General features: G+C 62.9%; 3 protein-coding genes across 5 annotated transcripts; all 3 read right to left on the reverse strand.

Moving 5' to 3' along the window:
• Window positions 1-785: 785 nt before the first annotated feature.
• LOC150059314 (ly-6/neurotoxin-like protein 1) lies at window positions 786-5,138 on the reverse strand. 3 transcript variants are annotated; one of them, XM_090339487.1, is made up of 4 exons: window positions 5,020-5,138; window positions 4,218-4,414; window positions 3,937-4,038; window positions 786-3,815 (listed from the first exon to the last, which is right to left on the reverse strand). In XM_090339487.1, exons 2-4 carry the CDS (start codon window positions 4,267-4,269, stop codon window positions 3,619-3,621), a joined length of 351 nt encoding a protein of 116 aa, XP_090195613.1. In that variant the 5' UTR covers window positions 4,270-4,414; window positions 5,020-5,138; the 3' UTR covers window positions 786-3,618. The 3 variants fall into 3 exon arrangements, with proteins under 3 accessions (XP_090195613.1, XP_090195614.1, XP_090195615.1); XM_090339488.1 differs by having other exon boundaries at window positions 4,218-4,683; XM_090339489.1 differs by lacking the exon at window positions 5,020-5,138 and adding an exon at window positions 4,851-4,898.
• Window positions 5,139-8,042: 2,904 nt separating this feature from the next.
• On the reverse strand, window positions 8,043-9,349 carry Ly6d (lymphocyte antigen 6 family member D). The gene is made up of 3 exons (XM_090338746.1): window positions 9,291-9,349; window positions 8,619-8,717; window positions 8,043-8,463 (listed from the first exon to the last, which is right to left on the reverse strand). Exons 1-3 carry the CDS (start codon window positions 9,340-9,342, stop codon window positions 8,243-8,245), a joined length of 372 nt encoding a protein of 123 aa, XP_090194872.1. The 5' UTR covers window positions 9,343-9,349; the 3' UTR covers window positions 8,043-8,242.
• Window positions 9,350-17,428: 8,079 nt separating this feature from the next.
• LOC150059316 (ly6/PLAUR domain-containing protein 2-like) lies at window positions 17,429-22,010 on the reverse strand. Its single transcript, XM_090338747.1, has 3 exons — window positions 21,959-22,010; window positions 19,763-19,861; window positions 17,429-17,640 (listed from the first exon to the last, which is right to left on the reverse strand). The coding sequence occupies exons 1-3, from the start codon at window positions 22,008-22,010 to the stop codon at window positions 17,429-17,431; spliced, it is 363 nt and encodes a 120-aa protein (XP_090194873.1).
• Between the last annotated feature and the right edge of the window lie 1,031 nt (window positions 22,011-23,041).

A 23,041-nucleotide genomic window follows, 5' to 3' on the forward strand; every position in this document is an offset into this window, starting at 1 on the left:
CAATGCCCAGTGTGCAGACGACGCCACCAGCCACCCATAACCCTTCCAGCTGCAGATCGAGACTCTTCCTGGTCTCCTCCCTCCCCAGGTGGAGCCCTTGCCTGGGCCTGGGCGTCCTAGATGGAGCTGTGGAGGCTCACCTCCTTGGCAGAGGCGGGACTTCCACCCGCCATGGCACTCTGGTCCCAGAGCTGGAGGCCCGGAGAGACGCTGGGAGAGCGTGGGGGATCACGCTGGCATTGGACCCAAGACCTCCACTGTGGCGCTGGACAGCAAGGCCTTCAGTATTATGAGGCCCCCAAGGAGGAAGAGACAGAAGAGACACCCTGTGGGTGCTGCTCTGCCAAGAACCCGGGGCCTGGTACTGGGGCCGTGCAGGAGTGAGCCAGCCTGTCAGCCAGGGCCCCTCCTGTGTCTCTTCTGCCTGGCTTTGGCCTGGCCCTCTACCTGGTGGGCTCCTAACCTGGGCTGAGGAGCCCCGAAGGACATGAGACTGGGGTCAAGAACCAGAAAGCCAGGTAAAGGGCCAGAAGTGGGGCAGGTGGTGGGCTCTGCCTCTGTCTCTCCCTCCCATCCTCAGCCTGCCCCGCTCCTCACAGGAAACTAGTCAGAGCGGGGAGGGCGGTGAATACTGGCAACACCCTTCCCCCCCCCCCCCCGGCCCTCCGGCCCCGTCAGCAGCTGGGCTCAGGCCTAGAGACGATGGAAGAACCTTGGCTGAGCGACAGAGTGAACTGGGGGCCCACAGGGCGGGAAGACTCACAAACCAGACTGAGGTTGGGCAGTGGAGGGAAGGAGAGGGGGCAGACACACGTGCCCTTGTTTATTCTTTCTGTGAGGGAAGTTGAGTAGGCCTCTCCAGGTCCACGAGGCTGGCGTGGGGCACTAAAGATGGCCTTCTGTGTCCTGGCAGGGGTGAGGACAAGGGCCCAGTGTACTCACAAGCAAGGGCGTACCAGGGAAGTGTCTGGACTCTGGGCGTCAGATAGGACAAGGCCTGCCATGTCCCTGCCCTGGGCACTGGCACCACGAGCTGCTGTGCAGCCCGATCCCTGGTGTCGCCAGGGAGACAGCTGGGGTTTGGCGCTATGCCCGCGAGGCCCAGGGCATGCAGAGTGGCGGGACTCGGTCACGAGCGTTGGGACGAGGGGAGGTAAGAACAGAGGATGCCGCTGATTCTTCCAATGCTTCCAGGATTTCTGCGTGCGATGACCACGCCAGCCATCACAACCGCTCAGACGCTGCAGAGGGGTGCGGAGAAGCAGCTGACCCACGTCTGGTGGGGCCAGTCCGGAGCGTGGCCCCACCGCCCTGTCCTGACTGGCTCCCCTGGCTCCCTAGCCTGCTTTTTTGCTCCCGGTGCCAAGGCAGCCCTGGACCTCGGGTCAATGCTGGGGGCGGGGCCGCGGCCCGGGGCACCCCACGGCAGGCACACTGCGCCATGGGCTCCAGTGTGGTGGACGGCGCCCCTGCAGGCCCCCGGGCTGGATCCAGGCAGACTCCACAGTAAGCCAAGCTCACAGACCTGAGAGCCCACCTGTGGTGGGGACTCGATCCCCACTACCCCTGCCCCTGTGGTCGCTTGTACAGACAGCCAGGCTGGCGGTGCCCGCGCCCTCTGTCCTCCTCTCTGCCACCCCATCCCCGCCCCAGCCCTGACTCCACACTCAGCCCACAGTTTCTCAGCCTTCAGCCCCACTTTCCCTCCGAAGCCTTCTGGACCCTGAGCCCCCATGTGAGCACCACACACCCGGTCCCTGAGCCCCCATGTCTACACCACACGCCCGGCCCCTGGTCACCGCCCTGCCATGGAGCTCAGAGGACCCCTGCTGGCAGGAAGCGCTGCAGGGGAAGCTGGGTCAGGGTGAGCAGGCCGGCTTGCCTCGGGGCCACAAACCTCCTCGACGCAATGTCTAAGGGACACAGGGGTGGCTCCTACCCAACAGGGCTGCTGTGGGACTAGACAGACGTCACCATACCACCCTGGGTGGGGAAAGGATAGGCCAGTGGGCTCCACTGCCTCAGTTTCCCTCCTGCAGCAACCACTCCTCTGCCAAGCTTAACCCTGCTTCACCTAGGTACCATCTTCATGTGCTGGGTCACACAGCTAGGGCAGGGCAACCAGGCAGGACCCTGTCACACGCGAGGGTGGGCAGCACGGTCCTGGGGGCAATGCGGTCCCTGAGGGGCTTGATGGAGTCAGGTGATGGGTCAAGGACACCCCCCACACCACAGCTATCTCAGCCTCTCAGGAACGACACGTGACCAGGCTTTTCCCCATGTCCTCTGCGATGAGAGGGTCTCAGCTGCACTGGGTGGGGGCACTGCTCAGGGAAGACCTGGGTCCAGCTGGCCTCACTGGTCCACTTGCTCCGGCAGGCAGGGCTGGACATGTCAGTGCCTCTCCAACGAAGGCTGTGGTGGGGTTCTGGGGCCAAGGCAGCCCTGGACACCAGGTCAATGCTGGGGACACCCATCAGGGGCTCCAGGGACCAGCACTATGTGGTGGCAGCTGCAGACTTGGCCTGACTCCTTGCACATTCATCCAGTTGGGGTCTACAGAGGGATGCAGGGATGGAGGGACACAGGGACGGAGGGATGGAGGGGGGGGTCGAGGAGTTGGGGGGACAGAGGGATGCAGGGACTGAGGGATGGGGGGATGCAGGGACACGGGGACAGGGGGACAGGGGGATGAGGGGATGGGAGGATGGGGGCACCGGGGGACAGGGGATGGGGAGACGGAGGGATGGAGGCTCCAGGAGTCACCTGAGGACCTGAGCAGCCGTCAGGACTCTGCATCACCACTGTCTCATCCTCCTCTGCCAGCTAGCCCTTGCCCTGGCCCCTTCCACTCTACTAAGAATAGTGCTGGCCCTGGCCAGCAGGCAGGCCAAACCCAATATAGCACAGCCCATCCGCCCCCACATTCCAGGGCCCTGCCAGCCTCAGGACACTGGGCCTGGTACCAGGGTAGGGAGGGGGTGGGAAGATATGAGGTCAAGGGGTCTGGTCATGCCCTGGTGCACACACCCCTCCCTGAGCCCAGACAGCCTCTGGCACTGGAGGGGCATCAGGCCTAGTGAGCTGCCTCCCCCCCCCCCCAGAGCTGTAGAACTCTACGCTAGGCAGGGCTCCAGGAACTGCTGACAGTGACAAAGGCCTTCCTCCTCCTGACTCCACTCCATACCAACCTGGGCAGCTGCTGGGCAGCTCCTTGCTGGCTACTGGATCTTCCCTCCCCTCCACCCCAGTGTCTACCAGTAGGCAGGTGGGAGCATTCCTCATGGAAGGTGTGGTTTGGCTACTGCCTCCAGCAAATCAGTGTTCTTTGGCTGTCTGGATCCCCTCCCTACTACAAATAACACACCCGCTCTTCCCCCACACAGGAGGGCCTTGCCTGCTCACCAGGCCCTGGCAACCTTTTGAAAAGTAAATGCCATGGTCTTGAAGCCAGGCTTCGTGGGTGGCTGGGGCTCAGCAGGGCCTAGGTGGACAGGCCTGAGCCTGGGCACGGTTGAGGGGGTCTCAGGAGGGTGGGAAGTGAGGTGTGGTGTAAGAGGGCACAACTGTCTCTTGAGAGCTCTGTTCCTGCGTTGGTCTGTGTTGGGTACCAGGGCTTTACAGCAGGCCCCAGAGGGTGGCCAGGAGAGCGGGGGCCAGGACCAGGAGGGCCGGAGGGGCAGAGCCAGCCCCGTTGCAGAGGTCATACTGGCAGCAGGAGGTCATGGATGCATGCTTGGAGTAGCCATCGTACACGGTCTCGAAGCAGCTGGGCACGCAGGACTTGCTCACTTTCATCCGGTAGGGGGTGTAGTCTGCAGCAGGTGGGAGGAAAGAGGCAGCCCTGAGAGGAGCAGGACCCAGCCTGCAGGGCCAGTCCCATCCCAGGAAGGAAGCAGGGAAGGCGGGAGCCTCCTCCCCCGCCCCCAGACTCACAGGTCCGCGTGGTCATGCAGTAGGTGACCATGGCCGGACAGCGCATAGGGTTGAAGCAGTTGTCCCCGTTGTAGGCACACACGTGGCAGTCCAGAGCTTGGGCTGGTGGCGGGAGGTTTGGGGCCATGGGACAGGGAGAAACCCAACTCCAGCCTCAGATCCCACCCCACATTGCCACCCCTAGGACAAGGCAGCTGGGGGGAGGGTCTGGGAATTCTGCCAGACTCCCCCCCCCATGTTTAGCCTGCCTGCCCCCACATTCAGGGCATTGTCCCACTTACCCAGAGGCAGGCCCACCAAGGCTACCAGCAGCAGGCCAAGCAGGGGTGCCATGACTGGAGGTGAGAGGGCAGTGTAGGAGTGGGAGAAAGCCAGCAGCCGGCCTGGGTCCACCAGCACACTGGCATGGGCAGGGCACGGAGGGGGCGGGTAGGCCTCTGCCACCTTGGGCTTCTGGCCTAATGGAGGTACAACAGCTCTGCGAAGAAATTGGCACAGACGTGTGGTCAGTGTGGGCCTGGCCGGAGCCACCGGGTGTCAGGGAAGGCGTTCCAGCCCGAGATTAGTACCCACAAGCCCAGGCAGGCCGGCACGCCGCGGAGAGTGGGGGCCGAGCAGGGCGGGGGTGGACGGTGTCGAGGAGAGGCTGCACCGGCCTCCCCTTGAGCCGCCGGTTTACCCTGGGTGCATTTGGTGCGGGGTCCCGGAGAGCAAGCACGCAGACCACCTCCGCCTGTTTGGGGCTCCCTGCGAGGGGCGCACCCTAAGTTAGGCCCGCAGAGCCCCCGCAGAGGAGGCGCGCCCCGCCGGCCGGCAGCTGGGGCTGACCACGACTCCCCGCACGCCACCCTCGCGTGCCCTCCCCGCCCCAGGGCCCGGGCCACGCTCCGCAGAGCGCAGGCCGCGTTCCTCACCCTCCCCGCGGTGTCCCGCCGGGGCCCGCACGGCCAGGCTGCGGCTCCCACGCCCGCGGCGGAGCTCCGCCCCCGAGACTGCAGCCCGGCGGAGGACGGCCGCGGACGCCCGCCCGGCCCGCCCCGCCCTGACCTCAGCGCGCTCGGTCCCGGCCGAGCCCCGACTCACCGGGGCTCCCGGGTCCCTCCCTCGGGCCGGCCTCGCGGCCCTGCGGGCGGTTCTGCTCGCAGCGCCCACCGCACAGCCCGCGCCCGGCCTGCCCGCCGCGCCTGCCCGCCCGCCTCAGGCTCGGCTCTGCTCCGCCTCTCCGCGTCTCAGCCCGGCCAAGGGCGCTCCGCAAGCCCCGCCCCTTCCCCCTCCTCGGCCCGCCCAGGAGCTCCGCAAGCCCCGCCCTTCCTCCTCCTCGGCCCGCCCAGGGGCTCCGCAAGCCCCGCCCCTGCCCCGCCTCGGCCCGCCCAGGAGCTCCGCAAGCCCCGCCCCTGTCCCGCCTCGGCCCGCCCAGGGGCTCCGCAAGCCCCGCCCCTGCCCCGCCTCGGCCCGCCCAGGGGCTCCGCAAGCCCCGCCCTTCTCCCCTCTCCCCGCCTCGGACCCCCAGGAGCTCCGCAAGCCCTGCCCTTCCCCCCGCCTCGGCCCGCCCAGGAGCTCCGCAAGCCTCGCCCCTTCCCCGGCCCGCCCAGGAGCTCCGCAAGCCCCGCCCCTTCCCCGCCTCGGCCCGCCCAGGAGCTCCGCAAGCCCCGCCCTTCCCCCCGCCTCGGCCCGCCCAGGGGCTCCGCAAGCCCCGCCCCTTCCCCGGCCCACCCAGGATTTCCGCAAGCCCCGCCCTTTCCCCGTCTCGGCCCGCCCAGGAGCTCCGCAAGCCCCGCCCTTCCCCCCGCCTCGGCCCGCCCAGGAGCTCCGCAAGCCCCGCCCTTCCCCCGCCTCGGCCCGCCCAGGAGCTCCGCAAGCCCCGCCCCTGCCCCAGCCCTTCCACCAGGGCCATCGGTCGCCATCTCCGCGGGTCCCCACACCTCTGCCGCCCCTTGGCCAGGTCTCACCCTTGTTTGGCGCCTTGGCCCCGGAGGAGACAGCCTCACCCCAGGAGCTCACCCGGTCACACGCCCGGGACGCTGAAATCGCCCGGAGGCACCTGGCGACCTGGGGGCCCTGCCCAGATGCGCTCCGTGGGCCCCGCGGGAGCCCCCAGGACGGATCCCCACCCTCCCGCCTCCCCAGCCCAGGGTGACCTTGCCGCGTCCTCCCCCCTCCCGCCCCGGGCCTTGGCAAGTTCTCCCGAGTACTTTTCCAGCAAACTGTAAACAGACGAACCTGCCAGGGCCCGACTGCAGAGCCTCCCCCGCTTCCCTCCTGCACTTCCATGCGCCGGGAGCATCCTGGCTTACAAGAGTCACTTCGTCCTAGTATGCCCCTCCTCCCCCACCCACCTTGTGGAACCTGCTGGTCTTGCTGTTGCTCAGGACCACGATTCCACCAGTAAATTCCCAGTGAGATGCGCCTTCTGTGACCCCAGGCCTGTTGCCATCTAGCTAGCTAGCTAGCTAGCTAGCTAATGCCGATACCCGAACTTGAAGCAAGGGTTCAGCCCTGTCCCTGAGCTTTGTCACTTGAGGCTAGTGTGCTAGTACTTGAGTCAGAGCTCTGCCTCTGGCTTTTTGTGGCTAATTGGAGACAAGGGTCTTAATAGACTTTCCCATCTCAGCTGCTTTTAACGGAGATTCTCAGCCTCCTGAGTAGTTAGGATGACAGGGTATGTATGCCACCAGCCCCTGGCTTGTCTGCCTCCCTCTCCCCTCAAGGCTGAGTTATTCTGAATGACACATAGTCTCCCAAGTGAGGAGAGAAGGACCCCTGCAGAATTTCAGCTGAATCGCTCACGTGTGGGGGTCCCACTTGGAGGAGCCATGAGGAGAACCTCCAGGAGGGCACAGACAATCCCCAGAGCTGCTCCTTTAGAGGTCACTAGGGGGTGCTCTGGCACCAGGCCTGGCTCTGGTCCCCGGCCACACAGCCCTGGGGCTTCACCACAGCAGGACTCTGGGTGAGGCTGGGTCCCTGAAAGGCCACAGTTCTGCTATGGCTCTTCGGCAGACCCTGGCCACCGATTTCAGGTATCATGGACATGGGTGAGTCTCAAGTGTAGGAAGTGGAGGCACTAGGAGATCCACCCCCACGCCTGGGGCTGACAGGTGCAGAGTGGGTGTGATCAGGGGCAGAGCCGAGCCCAGGGCGGAGGTGGAGAGGTGGGGCTCACCCCAGACCAGCTCTCAGCTATGGTGCCTTGAATGGGTGTAGGGGTCCCCCAGTGGCCTAGGGTCTCAGGGGAGCAGGATGACCTTGCTGTTAAGAGTGTCAGCTTCCCAGACACATTCTCCAGCCCTGCAGAAGCTGGGGGGCAGAAGGATGCCAATTTCAGGGCGGACAGGGGAGGGCTTGGGCCCAGGATCCTTCCCCACTGCCAGTCCTCCACTACCTGCTGGGTACAGGGTTTTCCAGACATGGTGTAAGGTCCAATAGGTGACAAGTTAAAGCCTGTGGATTCGCAATGGCAGCTCCCAGGCCTGGCGAGCATGGCTGGGGGTGTGAGAGGTTACCTGCACCCCAGGACAGAGATGGCTTGCTTGGCACCCCCTAGGCACTTCCTCTTTTGTTCAGCCTTATAGGGGATGGGTACACCAGTCTCTGGAGCCTGTCCTCCTCTCCACCTCCTGGCATCTCTGGGTCCTGGCATTGTGGAGTCAGGACCTCCCGGCTTCCCACAGGGTGTGTTTTGGCTGAAGGTCTTCTCTGGAGCTGCGTTTGCCTTGGGCTGTGGCTGTGGTGGTCAGAGCTTGCCTAGCTCTAAGGCTCGGGACCCAACTCTCAGGTCTGCAGGTCTGGTGTCCCTTCTTCCAGAGCCAGCATGTGGGGGGCCTGCCAGGCTTGGCCTACTCTGATCCTTCAGGCCCCTCCCCTGCTGGGGTGGTGGTGGGGGAACTGCAGAGTGCCACAGAGTGCCAGCAGGCCTCTCCCAGGGTGGGACTGGGGAAAGGGCCTGCCCTTCCCAGGATGAGCCACCACCTCGCGTGCCAGGACTGGGAGATTTGGAAAAACAACTACCCCACCCAGCCGACGCCATGTCCACACTGGTTTTAAATTGTTTATTTTCATGCAGAGGTTTGCGTAGAAAAATAAGAGTACAAAATCAGAGGGGACGGGAGCCATGTTCGCTTTCTGCCTTTGATTCTGCACAGCGGGCCGCCTGCTCCAGCCTTCATGCCTACCAGGACCCAGCCCCAGCCTTCTGGGCAGCCCCCACGCCCCACCCTCAGCATCTGGCACACACTTCATGGCCAGGGAAGAAGCCATGGGAGCCCCAGGAGCCGGAGGGGAAGGGGCAAGGACTCTGGAGGGGGAGTCACAGGTGAGGGCCCAAGATGAGGAGCAGAAGGCACAGGCCCAGTGCTGGTCCCAGGAGGGGGCTGCGGAGGATGAGGGTGGATGGGGCGCCGTTGCACAGGTCCTGCTGGCAGCACTGGGTGGTGACGCTCCCGCTGCTGACCTGGCCTGGCTGGGTGCTGCTGAATGAGCACCAGTCCACACACTCCTTCTTCACCAGGTTTCCCGACAGAGGCTCCACTGTAGGGATGGGGGTGGAGAGGGGTCAGGACTGCCCATTGTCCAGCCCAGCTTTCACACACCAGTCCCCACCCGACTTCTCGGCACAGCCATCTGATTGTGACTTCACCGTCACCGTCACCGTGCCCCTGGCGCTGCTTCTGGACTCCACTCACCTCTGGTCATGATTCTGCAAAATTTGGAGCTGGCCGGGCAGGACTGGGGATTCTTGCAGTTTGCTGAGCCGTCGCACACGTGACAGTGGAGTGCCTGGGCTGGGGGTGAGGGGTGTGGGCTCAGGCCTGGGTCCTCTCTCCCAGGACAGTCCACTGTCACCTCTGCCACAGGCACAGTCTCCCTCCAACCTGCCCCCGGATCCCTGCAGAGCCCTGTCCCACAGGCGCTTGGGCCCTGGAGAAGGCATCTGGTCCTGGCCCACATGCAGGGAGAGGCTAGGGAGAGTGGTGCACCCCGGCCCCCGCTCCCCAGCCCTCAGGGTGCCCTGCTCCCTGCACAGGGCAGCTCCCAGCACACCACCACTGTCACCGGCCCCAAGAGGCTGAGCCAGGCCCTGGGCTGCCAGCCTGGCTGCCTGCTTGGGGTGGGGCATCCAGGGGCAGGGAATCCCTCCAGGGTCACCTTTCTGAGGGGCTCCAGGTCTACAGGCTGAGCTCAATCTTTGATTGGAAGTATTTGTGCAAGCCCATCATTCGTTAGGCTAAGAGAGGGTCATTCATTTTCAACGCCCCTGTGCCAGTACCCTCTGCTCCTGGACTTCAGCCTGGCTCACCCTAAGGGTCCCCTATGCCAGGGTCACCCACCCTGCTCAGCCCAGCCTGGCCTCTCACCTGGACCTAAGGCCACAGCCAGGGCGGCGAGGAGAAGTAGGGTAGCCTTCATCCTGGTCTCGTTCTGGAGCAGTGACAGCTCCTCCTCTCCCAGGCCTTATAGCTGGGACCCAAGGTATGGGAGGGGCAGGGAGGGGCGGCCACCAAGCTGGTGGCAGGCCACGGGCCTTGCTCTGCCCTGCCTGGCCCACATTCACCATCCCAGCACATGCTTCGCCTTGCCAGCAGGAGGGTCCACCACTCCCGGCCCCCTCCCAGGGCAAGATCTGACCTCTGCTGGGGGGCTGTGCAAGGCCCGCTCTGGATAGAGTTTACCCTCTGTCTGCCAACTCTGCTTCTGACATCTGGGTTTCAGTTTTCATGCCATCTGTTTGTCCCTGGGTCCTGTGGTCTACTGCCCCACCCCTGTCACCCTCCTGTGTCTTTGTCCTGCCCTCCCCACCTTAGCACAGCTCCTCCCAGGCACAGCCTGTGGCAGGTGCCCCAAAGGGGCCCCCCGTGGGGAGCAGTGTGGGGGGGGGAGGTGCTCGGCCAGGCCTGGAAGCCCAGGGAAGCAAAGGGCAGGGGAGAGGCAGTGAGGGGAGGGGAGCTGCAGGAGCACACACTGGGGGCCAACGCAGGCCTTGGGGTCCTGGCCATCACAGGGGCTGGGAAACTGGGCCAGAGCTGGGCTGCTGGGATGGAGAGGGGTTCAGCTACAGAGGCCAACGTGTTGGGATGACACAGTCCTCTCCCACTCTCTCCCTGAGACCCTGGCCTCCTCAGGCCCCAGGCCCACTCCCACCTGCCCCACACCTGGGCCACGCCCTTCTGGACAAGCAGCCTCTCCACTCTCATCCTGCTTTATAAGGATCACTCTCTCTGCTCCAGCACTAGAGAACTGAGAGCCCAGCACCCAGGGCCTTGGTGGTTCTGGACCCGGCCCCACTGGGATCAGACAGAGCCTCTCCTCCTCACTCGGTGTCCACAGGAGCAGGGCTGCCCCTCCCTCACGGATCCCCGCAGGGACGCAGAGTTCTTGTCTTGCTCTGGCATGGGAGGCTCAAGCCGACACAGAGCCGCTTGGCACGGATGCAGATCAGCCCTGGGCCTGTCCCCGCACACCGCGTAGCAGAGGAACATGTACCAACAAGAACGGTGGAACTGAGCCAGGCTCAGGACTCAGTTCCTAGGAGCCCCGTGGGCTCTGGGGCCTCGGCAGACCTGTGCCCCAGTGGCCTGGGCCTGTCCCGGCCACCTGCCCTGGATCTGCCAGCTCCTGTTCTGGGTGAGGTAAAGGCTATGGTCTGTTGCTGGGCGTTCAGTGGAGACATTGACTGAGAACAGTCAAGTGACTCTCCTGGGTCCTACGGCCTTGGAGTGTGTGGTAGTTGGTGCCTTCAGGGACCCAGGAGGGATCCAGGAGGGACTAGGTGCCCCCCCCCATCAGGCTGACCTTGCTGGTAAACCAGGTCTCATGCATTTCCCAGACCCCCCTGCCAGCTCCAGGACTTCCTGCCTGCACCTACCAGACTCACTTGGGGTGGAGACAACAGACTCCAGGGCCGGTCACAGGTGGTGACTGGGGTGAGGACACAAGTCCCCTGAGGAGGAGCCACAGACCACAGGCAGACACAGTGGCTGCCTGGGCCAGAGGCCACAGGCAGTGGACAGGAGGCCCACCCCCTGGGCCCTCAGGCTGCAGACCTGTGGGAGGAAGGCCTTTGCCATCCTGGGTACTTTTCTGGAGTAGCATGAAAGTTCCAGTGGAATCGTGTGATTTTGGTGTTAGAAACCAGGGACTCCTGGGGTAGTGCCCTGGGTGGTGGCTGGCTGGTCCTCACATCTGTCCCATGGAGGGGACAGCCTCTTTCAGATTCGTCCTCTTTCTGACTCGCCCTCACATCTGTCCCATGGAAGGGACAGCCTCTTTCAGAGCTTGGGAGTCTCTGCCTCCCAGTCTCTGCCCCTGACCTACACCAAGATGCTGGGGCCAGGATTGGTGCCCAGGGGGGTGTGATGGAGAATGACGTGGCGATAGGCAGGAAGTGGAAGAGACAACCCTGAACCTCTTTCTAAAGCAGGTTCCCCTCCTCTGCCAGGGCGCAGGCCTCACCACCGCTGAGCTCACAAGGCCCAGAGAGGGCGGCACTCGGCTCAGACCTTCTCAGAGCACAGCCCTGGGCCCTCCCCTGGCCCGAGTTACAAAGGTCATACCTCTGAAAGCCCCCAGACACAGAGAGGAGGTGACACCTCAGGGTCCCCAACGTATCCTCAAACCTCAAAACACTTCATTCGTTCTGCATCATTTTCTACAGGGTAGTGGAGCCATCTAAGCTAACAGGTGGCAGTAAGTGGCCCTGGGCTTTTGGAGGAGGGAAGGGGCTCTGATGGGGCGTCAGGTCCCAGGTCACACCCTTCCCAGCTTCCTCCCCAGGAAGGCCGTGGGAATGCTCTGAGTCAGGCAATGAAGTCGAGTAGTGTTTCGCTGGGGCCCAGCTGTCCTTCGCAATGCACACCTGCACACACACAGGGAGGGCCCTGATGACAGAAGAGCAGGGCCTTTCCCTGGGGCTCTCTCTGCACCCTTGGGAGACTCCCACCCCATGAGTCAGTGCAGGTGGAATCTCAGAAGGACCCTGGAGTCTGCCACAAATCAGGGGCTCCTCTCCTGAGGCACAGTAGTCATGGCAACCCTGTCTCCCCTGTCTTCAGCAGGGGAGAGCAGTCATTCTCGGAGGCCAGCTGGTCCAGCTGCAGTCCGAGACCTTCTGGACCACAGGCTGCGGCCAGCAGTCCTGAGACTGCAACACACAGGCTTCAGACGGGCTTGTTCCTTCCAGAAGGTACAGCATGGGGGCTGGGGGGGGCTCACTGCCAAGGCTGCCGTGCCTCTGCCCGCAGCCCAGCAGAGCCGGGCTGAGCCCCGCTCCGTTCCTCCAGCCTCAGGCAGCTGGGAGTTTTGAGGTGGAAGCAGGCTAGGGGCCTGGTACCCTCAAGGACTCCACTTTGGTGCTGAGGTAGAGATGGTGTGTTCATCCAAGAATTAGCAGGTAGCATTCTCTCTGGGTGTGTCCACAAGGTCAGGGGAGGGAGGGAGGAAGGGAGGCAGGGAGGGAGGGAGGAAGGGAGGGAGGGAGGGAGCTGGGGCCTGCCACTGAGCACTCTCCCACAGTCCTAAGGCTTTAAGAGATTAACTGGTGTGTCACCTATATTCAGTTATGCAGAGGACGGGATGGCAGGGTCCCTGGGGGCAGGGACACTGGTGTCCAGAGGAGAGGCGCACCCTGCTCAGGAACCCAGGCAGGTGGCCACACTGGCACACGGGGCATGGGAGAGGGCCACTTTTGTCCCAGAACTTCTGCCGGATGCCACGGCGGGTTTACACAGAGAGCCCCCCCCCTCCCCGTTCTGTTTCTGTGAGCTCTGCTTGGCCTCCCTCAGCGCCAGGCCTCCCTCAGGCACTTCCGGAGTTGGTGCCTCAACCTGTTCCCAGCCCCACCCTATGAGTGCCAAGCCCTCCTCCTAATCTTCTCAGCAGCGGGCGGCCCAGGCCCCAGTGAGGCCCTGACCCCACCCTTCCTGAGCCTGGGGTCCCCTCCCCATGCCCCCACTGCTCACCCAGCTCCAGCAGGCTGGGGAGGGGGTGCCGTGGCTGCCCATGGCAGCTCACTGACCTCTCCCCATCTCAGCTCCTCTTCTGGACCCAGATGGATGTGTTACCATCTGGGTTTGTGTTTGTTGTCACAATCCAACAAGGAATTGAAGGGCAAGATACAAGAAGATGGGGCCCAAAGTTGAGAGCTTTATCACAGGAGCTAACCTAGTGGAATGCATAAGCAAAGGACCAGAGTGCCACCAGATAGAGAATTACAGGGCAAGGAAAGTGGGAGAAGAGGCAATGCTTCTTTGGAAGAAATAGTAAGACACCGGGGGAAACTAAGGAAAGCCTCTTAGCTATTGGAAGGTTGGTATAAATCCTGGCGCTGAACCCCCAGCCTAGGAGGGCTGCCATTCATCTGAGCTCTGACCCTCCTGCGTCCCACAGCTGAAGAATGCCCCCAAAGCAGTAGCCCCATTGTAGCCCCACAGGATCCCCCTTCTCTGTATTGGTCTTAGGGCTTGAACTGGGCACTGTCCCTGAGCTTCCTTTGCTCAAGGTTAGTGCTCTACCACGTGAGCCACACTTCTAGCCTTTTCTGAATAGTTTATTAGAGATAAGACTTCCATGCCTGGGCTGGCTTTGAACCATGATCCTCAGAGCTCAGCCTCCTGAGTAGCTAGCATTACCAGCACCTGGCGAGGGTCCCTTGTTTATAGTCCTTTGGGCGAGTCTTGGCTACTCTGGCATATGGTTGAGTTCCTCCCCCCACAACCCCAGGGAAGGGGCACCTGTCCCGGGCATGAGTTGGCTCCAGGGGCTCCAGGTCTTTACTTTCCCCTTTGATGATCTGGGCCTCCCAGAGGAGGGAGCACTGGCTCAGCAGGCCAGTACACCACCTTCCCAAGGTCTTCTGGAAGGGGGGAGGTGTCTGTAGGCATCTGCCTTCCGCAGGGTGCCCAGACAGAGGAGCTGTGTCCCCTGGCTGGTCACACAGCTCTAGATGGATGGCCTCCCTTCTGACCCAGAGTCTCAGGGTCTAATCCAGTCTCCTTGTCCTTCCTGGAAGCGCTGCTTGAGCTGGCAATGCCTCCTACCACTATCCACCTCCCACTGTTCAGTGTCCACGCCCACTCTGTGCCACCGCGTGGGCCTCCCGTGGCCTGGAGTCCTTGCCTGTGCTCTGCCCACACTGAGTAGACATCTTGGTGCCTTCCCAGGAGTGGGGACTCAGCCACACCCCGCCTTGTGTCCTGTTCCCGCCTGCGGCCACACGGGTGTGCTGTTCTGCTGGCAGTCAGTCGCCTATCTTCTGCTCAGGAACCAAATGTGTGGTTGGCGCTAACCAACCACACACTGCAGGAAGCCTTGCACAGGGACCTTCTCTGCGCCCTGACCGCAGGCTACAGGCAGCCCTGGTGCAGAGAGCCCCCCAAGCCCTTTACTATCTGCTTCCTCAGAGGCCAGAGCTGGTGGGGGTCTGGAAAATGCCTGTGCCTGCTTCCTCCTCAGAGGTGAGAGTGCAGAGCTCCCCAATCGGCCTGGCTTCTGAAGAAGGAAACTCTGTGTCTCTAATGTGGGCTCCTCGGATCAGGGGCCCTGCAGGACGGGAGCTGGCCCCTCGGATCAGGGGCCCTGCAGGACGGGAGCTGGCCCCTCGGATCAGGGGCCCTGCAGGACGGGAGCTGGCCCCTCGGATCAGGGGGCCTGCAGTAGGGGGAGCTGGCCCCTCGGATCAGGGGGCCTGCAGGACGGGAGCTGGCCCCTCGGATCAGGGGGCCTGCAGTAGGGGGAGCTGGCCCCTCGGATCAGGGGGCCTGCAGTAGGGGGAGCTGGCCCCTCGGATCAGGGGCCCTGCAGTAGGGGGAGCTGGCCCCTCGGATCAGGGGCCCTGCAGTAGGGGGAGCTGGCCCCTCGGATCAGGGGCCCTGCAGTAGGGGGAGCTGGCCCCTCGGATCAGGCTTACTAAATATGACCCCACCATGCCCCTCACCTCCCCATCCCTTGCAGGACCCCGGCAGTGGTGACCTCTGGGGCAGTGCCTCCAGCCCAGTGCTTCCTGGGGCTGTCTGCACGTGCTCAGCACTCAGCGAGGCTGCTGCAGGTTCTTCTCTGGCCCTCTACAGCTCAGGTGGAGTGGGCCGGAGCCCTCCCAGCGGACCGCACTCAGAGCTTCAGGCAGGACAAGGCCCTCTGGACCATGCAAGGAAGGTGACTGGAGTCTGGGCACTGGAGGACAGTGACTTTGTAAGCCTGGGTATGAGCGGGGATCTGGGTGTGTGCTGGGATGTGTAGGGTGGAGGGCTCTGGTGGAGGCCTGCCTCCGGGGGCAAGTGAGGAGGCAGCTGGGGTGATGGGGGCCCTCAGGTTTTGAGGCTAGCAGGTCATCACCTGCAGAGGCGGAGGGAAGGGCGTGGGAGGGGCTGTGCTCCTGATCCCACCTCCCCACCGTGGAGGCAAACACCCAGGCTGTGGGCAGAGAGGTGAGGGATAAGGAGGCAGGGGCAGGGAAACGATTCTGAGCTCCCAAAGGGCAGAAGAGAAGGATTTGGGACAGACTAGGAGAATGCACAGGGCAGGGAGAACGCAGGGGCCTGGCAGGAAAACCCATGACCTGATGGTCTCCTGAGGAAGGGCCTCAGGCCTGCCAATTCGAGAATCCTGGGCAGAGGTCGGAGAGTAGAGCTCTCCAGAGTTGGGGGACTCTGGCCTGGCCCCCAAGCTGAGTCACTGGGGATGTGGGCAGCCTCAGTCCTGGTGCCTGTCCAGAGAGGCAAAGGGTCAAGTGTCTGACCAGGGCTGTGGGCCATGGGTCTGGGAGCACTGCACAAGGGGGATAGCAAAGTGCAAGCGTTCTCTGGAATGGACATAAGGACGCCCCCACCTTAGGGTCAACATGCCAAGGGGACTCAGCACAGACACAGCAAGCTCAGGCACAAGACAAGTACATCACCCCACCTCTGAGCCCAGATACCCCCATGCCTGAGCCACCCATCCCCACACCTGAGCAGCCATCCCCACACCTGAGACACCCACCCCACACCTGAGACACCCATCCCACACCTGAGACACCCATCCCACACCTGAGACACCCATCCCACACCTGAGACACCCATCCCACACCTGACATACCCATCCCACACCTGAGACACCCATCCCACACCTGAGATACCCATCCCACACCTGAGACACCCATCCCACACCTGACATACCCATCCCACACCTGAGACACCCACCCCACACCTGAGACACCCATCCCACACCTGAGACACCCATCCCACACCTGAGACACCCATCCCACACCTGAGACACCCATCCCACACCTGACATACCCATCCCACACCTGAGACACCCATCCCACACCTGAGACACCCATCCCACACCTGAGACACCCATCCCACACCTGAGACACCCATCCCACACCTGACATACCCATCCCACACCTGAGACACCCATCCCACACCTGACATACCCATCCCACACCTGAGACACCCATCCCACACCTGAGACACCCATCCCACACCTGAGACACCATCCCACACCTGAGACACCTACCCCACACCTGAGACACCCACTCCACACCTGACACACCCACCCCACACCTGACACACCCATCCCACACCTGACACACCCATCCCACACCTCAACCACTCAGGCTGGAGGCCCTGCCCACCTCTGAAAGCAAGCTTGACCGAGGGCTAGAACAGATTGTACAGAATGGGCGGAGCATTTTTCAGCTTTATTATTCTTCCAGAACAGCTGGGCAGGGCTGGGAAAGGTGCTGCAGGGAGGTAGGACAGCTCCCCGGAGCCACGAGTGGGGCCCCAGTTCCTAGCCGGGCCGTTCTGCGTCACCCTCTCGTGGTGGGCAGCCGGGGCCTGCTTGAAGGCCTGCATTTCCTTAGCCCATCGCTGGCAGGGATCTCTAGGCCAGCCATGCTGGTGGGCAGACCTGGGCCGGCCGGAGCCAGCGATCTCCAGGAGGGACCCGGTGGGTGGGTGGTGATGGGTGGTCTGGAGGATTAGTGGGTGAGTAGGCTCATGAATGGCGGCTGGAGCAAGAACAGAGGTGGCTGGAAAGTGCAGATGGCGCAAGCCTTACAGTAATGCCCTCTGCCCTCCGTGCTCTCAGGGGCCTGCTGGCTATGGCACAGGTCCTGCCAGGCAAGGCTGGACGACAGGACCCAAGCCCCAAATCCCTGGGCTCCACCCCCTGTAGTGCTGCAGGTGGACCAGGCTCTCTTTCTTCTCCCCCTGATGGACATGAGCCCCAGTGGAAGTAAGGATCTCGCCACACCCCTGCTGGTGGTTCTCTCAGGCAGGAAGAAGCTGCCCTGGGGGATGGGGAAGGAGCTGTCCTGGGGCGGAGCCACCCTGGGGGAGCAGCTTATGAGCTGTGTGGGGTCCCTCGTGTCTCTGTAGAGGGTTTGGGGGTGGGGGACTGGGTGTGCCCCTGAAGAAGCAGGGAAGTGAGTGTGGCACTGGGGACTGGGTGTGGAGTGGTGCTCAGGCTGCAGACAGACCCTTGTCAGCAGGGCCAGCCATGCCTGGCCAGACCCTCACCAGGCAGCCCGCAGCAGTGCCCACAGCAGGCTGGCAGAGGCGCTGGCCCACAGGGCCCCGAGGCTGCCCGTCAGGCTGGAGGCTGCATTTCGGTTACACTGACTGCCCTGGCAGCAGGAGACGGAGAGGGTGCGGCCATCGGAGGACACCGTGCTGTTGGGGCAGTTGGGGGAGCAGGCCTTCATGACCAGGATGCCACCAGAGTTGGCTGTGGAGACAGGAAAAGGGTCTGGCATCGTGAGGTGCCCTGGGGGAGGTCTTCCGACTGCTGGCACAGCCTACAACTTTTGGGGGTGTGTCCTGGGACCTCAGTGCCTGCAAGGGCAGGAGGCTCCAGAGAGCATTGCCTCCCCTCCCACCAGCTCCCTTATGGCATCAGGAGTCTGGGAGTGGCATGGTGGTCCCTCCTGTGCTCATGGGAAGGGGTCTCGCTCCCTTCTCCTTTTCCTGTCTAGAAGGTCTGGGGGGACCCTTCCCTCCCTCCTCAGCTCTTCTCTAGGCTTCTGGGAGCAGAGGGTGGGGCCTGGCCTACACTTCCTGGATGGGGGAGTCTGAGGAGGACAGCACAGCCTGCACTCAGCCTTCTGGTGAGGGAGACAGGCAGGACTTGCCAGGGCCTGGGCAGGGGGGGGGGGCCTCTGTGTGGGAGACTGGCTCAGCCTGTACGGTGGGGAAGGGGTTGGAGGGGTTGGCAGGGCTGTTGAGATGAGAGGAATCGGTGCTGGGGCTGAGGCCCAGGAGCTGCCTGCCTCGTGTTCAGGCAACCAGGACCCTGACCCTAGCTAGGTGCCTCTTGTGGCACCTTGGCCTACCTATGGGGCTAAGAGTGCCGGTGCCCGAGGACAGTGGCATGCATTCGTCAGAACTGCAATGTTGTCAAGGCAGAACTGAGTACCAAATCGAAACGGTCCTTCCCCCATCTTGCGAAGGCCCAGGGGAGAGGGCTGCACCCGGCCAGATCAAAGAGGCTCCTGCCCAGGGCAGAGCCCAGAACTGAAGGAGCCAATGGCAGAGCACCGACATCCTTGTGCCCCCATTTCCTTCCCTGCCTCAGAAGGCAGGAAAGTGGGGAGCCTAGACCTGCGAAGGCCACCTTACGGGCAAGAGGCAGGGACAGATGGCCTCTGTCCACCCCCAGGACTCTCACAGAGGCCCTCATCCAGCCCTGTGCAGCTCCGGAGAGGGCATCCTTGTCACCCATCTGCCCTCCCCCTGGCCCTGTCACCCCCACTGGCATCCAGTCAGGCTCAGCTGTGACCTCTGAGGACCACTGGAGGAGGGAAGCATCCAGCAGGGGAACTCAGGGAGATGGATGGACAGGCAGACAGAAGCATGTTCAGCAAGGGGAAAACGGGAAGAGAGCAAGGATGGGACAGAAGCCCTGGGGAGCTTGGGAGATGCCCTCACCCAGGGCTGGCACCATGGGCCCTCAGGGCACCTGGCACTGTCCCGTGGTTTGGCCAGCAAGGGGGGCCACTGGAAAGAAGAGTGTGGGTTGGGCCTGGCTTGGCTGTGGCTGGTGGGTGGGTGGAAGGATCAGTGGGTGAGTGGGTTCATGAACGGGTGTCTGGAGCAAGGATGGAGGCAGCTAGAAGTGCAGATGCTGTGCCTTTCTCCCTGCTCCCTGGCTGGGTGGGCCGGTGGCCCTGCCCTTGCCCACAGACCTGGCTAGGAGCAGCTTCTGGGCCTCGGACCCCCGGCATCTGGGTGAGCCCAGTGTGGGAGGGTAGGCTCCTGGGGTTAGGGAGGGAGGCCTGCTTTTCCCTCCTTCTGGGTGGGACTCCAGGTCTGGCCACCATCTGGGCCTTGTGTGTTTGGGGGGTTCCAGAGGAGTACCCCCTTTCTGGAAAACAGAGGTGGCTTAAGTCTAAGTTAGGCGGCTGAATTGCCACGGGGGGGTTAGTAAGAAACGCAGGCGCAGGCCCGGGGGATGGCCCGCCGGTCCTCCCGCCTGCCGCCCCGCAGGAGAGGTGGTGGGGGGGGGCTCAGCCAGGAGGGCGTGGCCAGGGAGCCTTCTCGGGAGCTCGGTCTGCTAGGACTGGGGAGGGCAAAGGTCTAGGCTCAGGGAGAGGGCACTCGGGCAGAGGTCAAGACTAGCTGACTGGAGACAGGAGGCTGGAGAGCATCAAGGAGCCAGGCTCGTACATCAGCTCCACCAGTCTGTGAACCAGAGGGCAGTGGTGTCCCTGGGATCTGGGGTGGGCTGGGGTGGGGTAGAGGCACTGAGGGCTCCTGACTGGGCGTGGAGAGTGAGCAGGGGCAGGAGGCAGGGTGGGAGAGCGGTGCTGGGTGCTGGCAGGGCAGGACGGGGCAGAGGCCCGAGTACTCACTGGCCCGAGTGATCACACAGAACTTGTCCGTCAGGGCACACTCCACTAGAGACTCGCAGTTCTCGTGCCCGCAGCACACGTGGCAGTGCAGGGCCCGGGCTGGGGGGAAGTACAGGCCATCAGTCCGGGCTAGGGCTGGGGCCAAGGGCCTGGCTGCCCACCGAGTGACCTGCTCAGTGTCACCCTCTCTACTCCAGGAGTATCCCTGTCACCCTGAGCAGCTAGGGACTTCGACATGGTGGTTCTGCCGCTCTCCCTGGACCCCTGCCCCCGGGCTCTTCAAGTTGGGCTCCGGCAGGAGGCAGGGATGGAGTGACGTGTAGGTAGGTGGCCCCAGGCTGGGCCCACGGCCCTGTTCCTCACAGCTTTTCTAACACCTATGAATTCATGCGCCCATCTGCCTTCTTGCTTTCAGCTGCCTCCCGAGAGGAGACTAGGGACAAAAAGAACATGCCAAAGCCCCATCAGCAAAGCCAGGGAAGGCTAGATTGTGAGTGGGTGGGTGGATTCATGGTGAGTGGATGGATGGGTGAACAGGTGGGTGGGTCCGCGGTGGGTGAGTGGGAGCATGGGTGGGTGAGGTCTGGGTGACTGGATGAAAGGAGGGGTGTGTGGTTGGGGGGTAGAGGGATGGGGAAGCAGATGCCGACTGCAAGCATTGCCTTTGAGGTGGTATGGGTTCTACTTCTCACCAGCCTTGTCCCCTCTGGGTCTGGGCCAGAGCCCTCCCACTTGAGGTGGGAGTTAAGATGCTGGGGCGTCCTCAGGAGATGAAGACTTGTGTATAAGGCACATGGCTCCTCTCCTCTCCTGCCTCGGTGGACGGAGGGCTGCCAGAGATTCCAGACCTAGGACAGCCTCTGGGAAGCCAGCGCCAGCTAGCATGCCTGACCAGGGCGCGGGGCCCAGGCCACACTGGGGGCTGCCCTGTCTGCCTGAGCCCTGGTCCAGCCCCCCCACCCACAGAGAGCTGGGAAAGCCCCTCAAGTGTGTGTGCTCTGCCCCCTTCTGACGGGAAGGCTGGAGCTCCTCCCTGGGCGGTGGAGGTGCAGCTCCACACAAGTCAGCAATGCCAGGCTGCTGGGCCCATGCCCAAGCCTGGGTCCTCAGACCCTCACCAGACCCCTGTGTGGGCTGAGAGCCCCTCTCCTAGGTTGGAGCTCCGGAATCCCGAGATGAAGAGGCCTCCCTGTGGAAAGTCCCCCGCCTGTCATGAGTGCCAGCGCTGGTAGGGCGAGGGGAGCCTGCCCAGCAGTCTCCACACTTTGGTTTCACTGCTGTCGTGAGGGTCCCCTTGGCCCCCTGCACCCAGCAGTGACATCTCCTCGGCAGTCAAGAATGAGTGTTGTATAGCCAGCTCCCCAGGAAAGCTGAGTTCTAAGGACAAAAGTGTCCCTGCTGGCCAGGCTCAGCCTTTGACGAAATCCTTACAACCCTTCTCCCCCTGGCCCTTCTCCCCAAGCCCAGGGCCGGGTGACCTGAGCGGTGCCCTGGCCCGGGGCTTCCCAGTCCCTTTCCCTTCAAGTTTCCTGTGCTGACCCCAGCCTGACTTTGACCTCTTCCTTGTCCCTTGGGGCCAGCCTCTGGCTCTTAGCTAATGACCCTCTATCTGTGTGGCCAGCCTCCCTCCGTGGCCCCTCCTCCGGCTGGACTGCTCCCCAAGGCCTCCTCTTCCTCTTCCTCTTCCCACCCCCACCCCACGCCCAAGGGAAGCTGATAGGGGTTAATTACCATCGAGATGATAATTATCCAGCTGATAATCACCCTCCCACCCCCGCCTCATTCCTGTCCCCAAACCAGGTCACCAGGGTCAGGGCCGAGCAGGCTGGGCTGGGCCAGCCCAGGTGCTCTGCCTTGCTGGAGCCTTCGTTTTAAGCCCCAAGCGTCCTAAACCAATGTCCCAGAACCAACTCCCCCCTCCAGTCCTCAACAGCCAAGGGTCAGTGGGTTGTACCAGGGTGCAGCCAGGGACTCTGTGCCTCCCCTCTGGCCTGGGTTTTTACCTCCTTATGAGGCAGAAAGATGCCAGACCCTGTGCCCAAAGGGAAAGGGTCTCGTGCCTGGCTGGGCACGGCGTGGCCTGCATGCCTGCCCTCACACTCAGGCCAGCGTTCCAGGCGGCACCCCGCTCCTCGGCCGCGCATGCCCCGCCTGACCCAGGCCCCCTCACCCCCTGCCCAGAGCCAGCAGCCTTACCCAGGGTAGCACACACGGCAGCCAGGAGCAGCAGCACCAGGAGAGGCCTCATCTTGCCTATCCACCAGCAACTGGAAGCCACCGGCTCAAGGGCTCCTTTATAAGGCCAGCGAGGGGCCAGGGCCAAACCTGGTAATTTGGCTTGAAGAGAAGCTTGGGCTGGCAGGGCTGGCCTGACTCATGCCCCCAGGCTCCCTCCATCACCTCCGTGGTCCTGAGCCAATGGACTCCCCACTGCAGCAGGTAACTAGAGGCCCGGCTGAGCTGGGGAGATGGCAGGCGGTCCTGTCCTGGGGATTCTGGGGAAGCTCAGTAAGTACCCAGCCTGACTCTCTGCCATCTTCGGATGCCAGCCAGGCAGAGAGGCACCAGACACATTTTATTTTTTAATTTTTTTATTTTTTTTTTGCCAGTCCTGGGCTTGAGCCCAGGGCCTGAGCACTGTCCTTGGACTTTCTCAAGGCTAGAGCTCTACCACTTGAGCCTCAGCACCACTTCCGGCTTTTTTTCTATGTATGTGGTACCGAGGAATCGAACCCGGGTCTTCATGCATGCTAGGCAAGCACTTTAACCACTAGGCCAAACTCCCGGCCACCAGACACATTTTAATAGGGAAACTGAGGCACTTTGGGATGAAACCTGGCTTTGGACCAGAGCTCCTTTGTCTCCTTTGTGGATGTACAGTCACCGGGAACTGGAGATGCTCGAGGCCCACGCTCTGCATTCCTAAGGGCTCCTTCGCTGCTGTGGAGGCCAGAAATCTGGGCCACAGCAGAGTGGAAAACAAGGCAGCCTGGCTGTGCCTAATTCCTGTTTTCTGGCCTACCACCAGCAGGGAGACAAGGGAATGACCAGGGCACTTTCGGGGCAATGCCCTCTCCTGGGCACTGGCCTTGAGGTCTTGCCGTGGTCTCCGAGGCTGAAGTGGGGGCGGGGAAGCAGATACCATAGTTTCTGGTATCTATCCTGTGCTCTGGTCTCTTCTAGCCTTCTTCCATTGCCACACCCCTCCCTTCCCTTTTCTCCCCTCCCTTCTAGGTGGGCTTCAGCTTTGCCAGCCTCCAGAGGGGGCCACCCCCTCCA

This window comes from Megascapheus bottae, chromosome 9 (assembly GCF_031878675.1).
Source record: "Megascapheus bottae isolate mThoBot1 chromosome 9, mThoBot2.hap1, whole genome shotgun sequence".
NCBI lineage: Eukaryota > Metazoa > Chordata > Mammalia > Rodentia > Geomyidae > Megascapheus > Megascapheus bottae.

Coding starts and splice junctions, on each gene's coding strand:
- LOC150059316 (XM_090338747.1), bottom strand. CDS start 22,010: ATGAGGCCTCTCCTGGTGCTGCTGCTCCTGGCTGCCGTGTGTGCTACC. Junction 19,862..21,958: donor TGCCGTGTGTGCTACCCTGG/GTAAGGCTGCTG, acceptor ACTTCCCCCCAG/CCCGGGCCCTGCACTGCCAC. Junction 17,641..19,762: donor CTGTGTGATCACTCGGGCCA/GTGAGTACTCGG, acceptor CTGTCTCCACAG/CCAACTCTGGTGGCATCCTG.
- Ly6d (XM_090338746.1), bottom strand. CDS start 9,342: ATGAAGGCTACCCTACTTCTCCTCGCCGCCCTGGCTGTGGCCTTAGGT. Junction 8,718..9,290: donor GGCTGTGGCCTTAGGTCCAG/GTGAGAGGCCAG, acceptor CCTCACCCCCAG/CCCAGGCACTCCACTGTCAC. Junction 8,464..8,618: donor TTGCAGAATCATGACCAGAG/GTGAGTGGAGTC, acceptor CCATCCCTACAG/TGGAGCCTCTGTCGGGAAAC.
- LOC150059314 (XM_090339487.1), bottom strand. CDS start 4,269: ATGGCACCCCTGCTTGGCCTGCTGCTGGTAGCCTTGGTGGGCCTGCCT. Junction 4,039..4,217: donor CTTGGTGGGCCTGCCTCTGG/GTAAGTGGGACA, acceptor TCCCGCCACCAG/CCCAAGCTCTGGACTGCCAC. Junction 3,816..3,936: donor CTGCATGACCACGCGGACCT/GTGAGTCTGGGG, acceptor CACCTGCTGCAG/ACTACACCCCCTACCGGATG.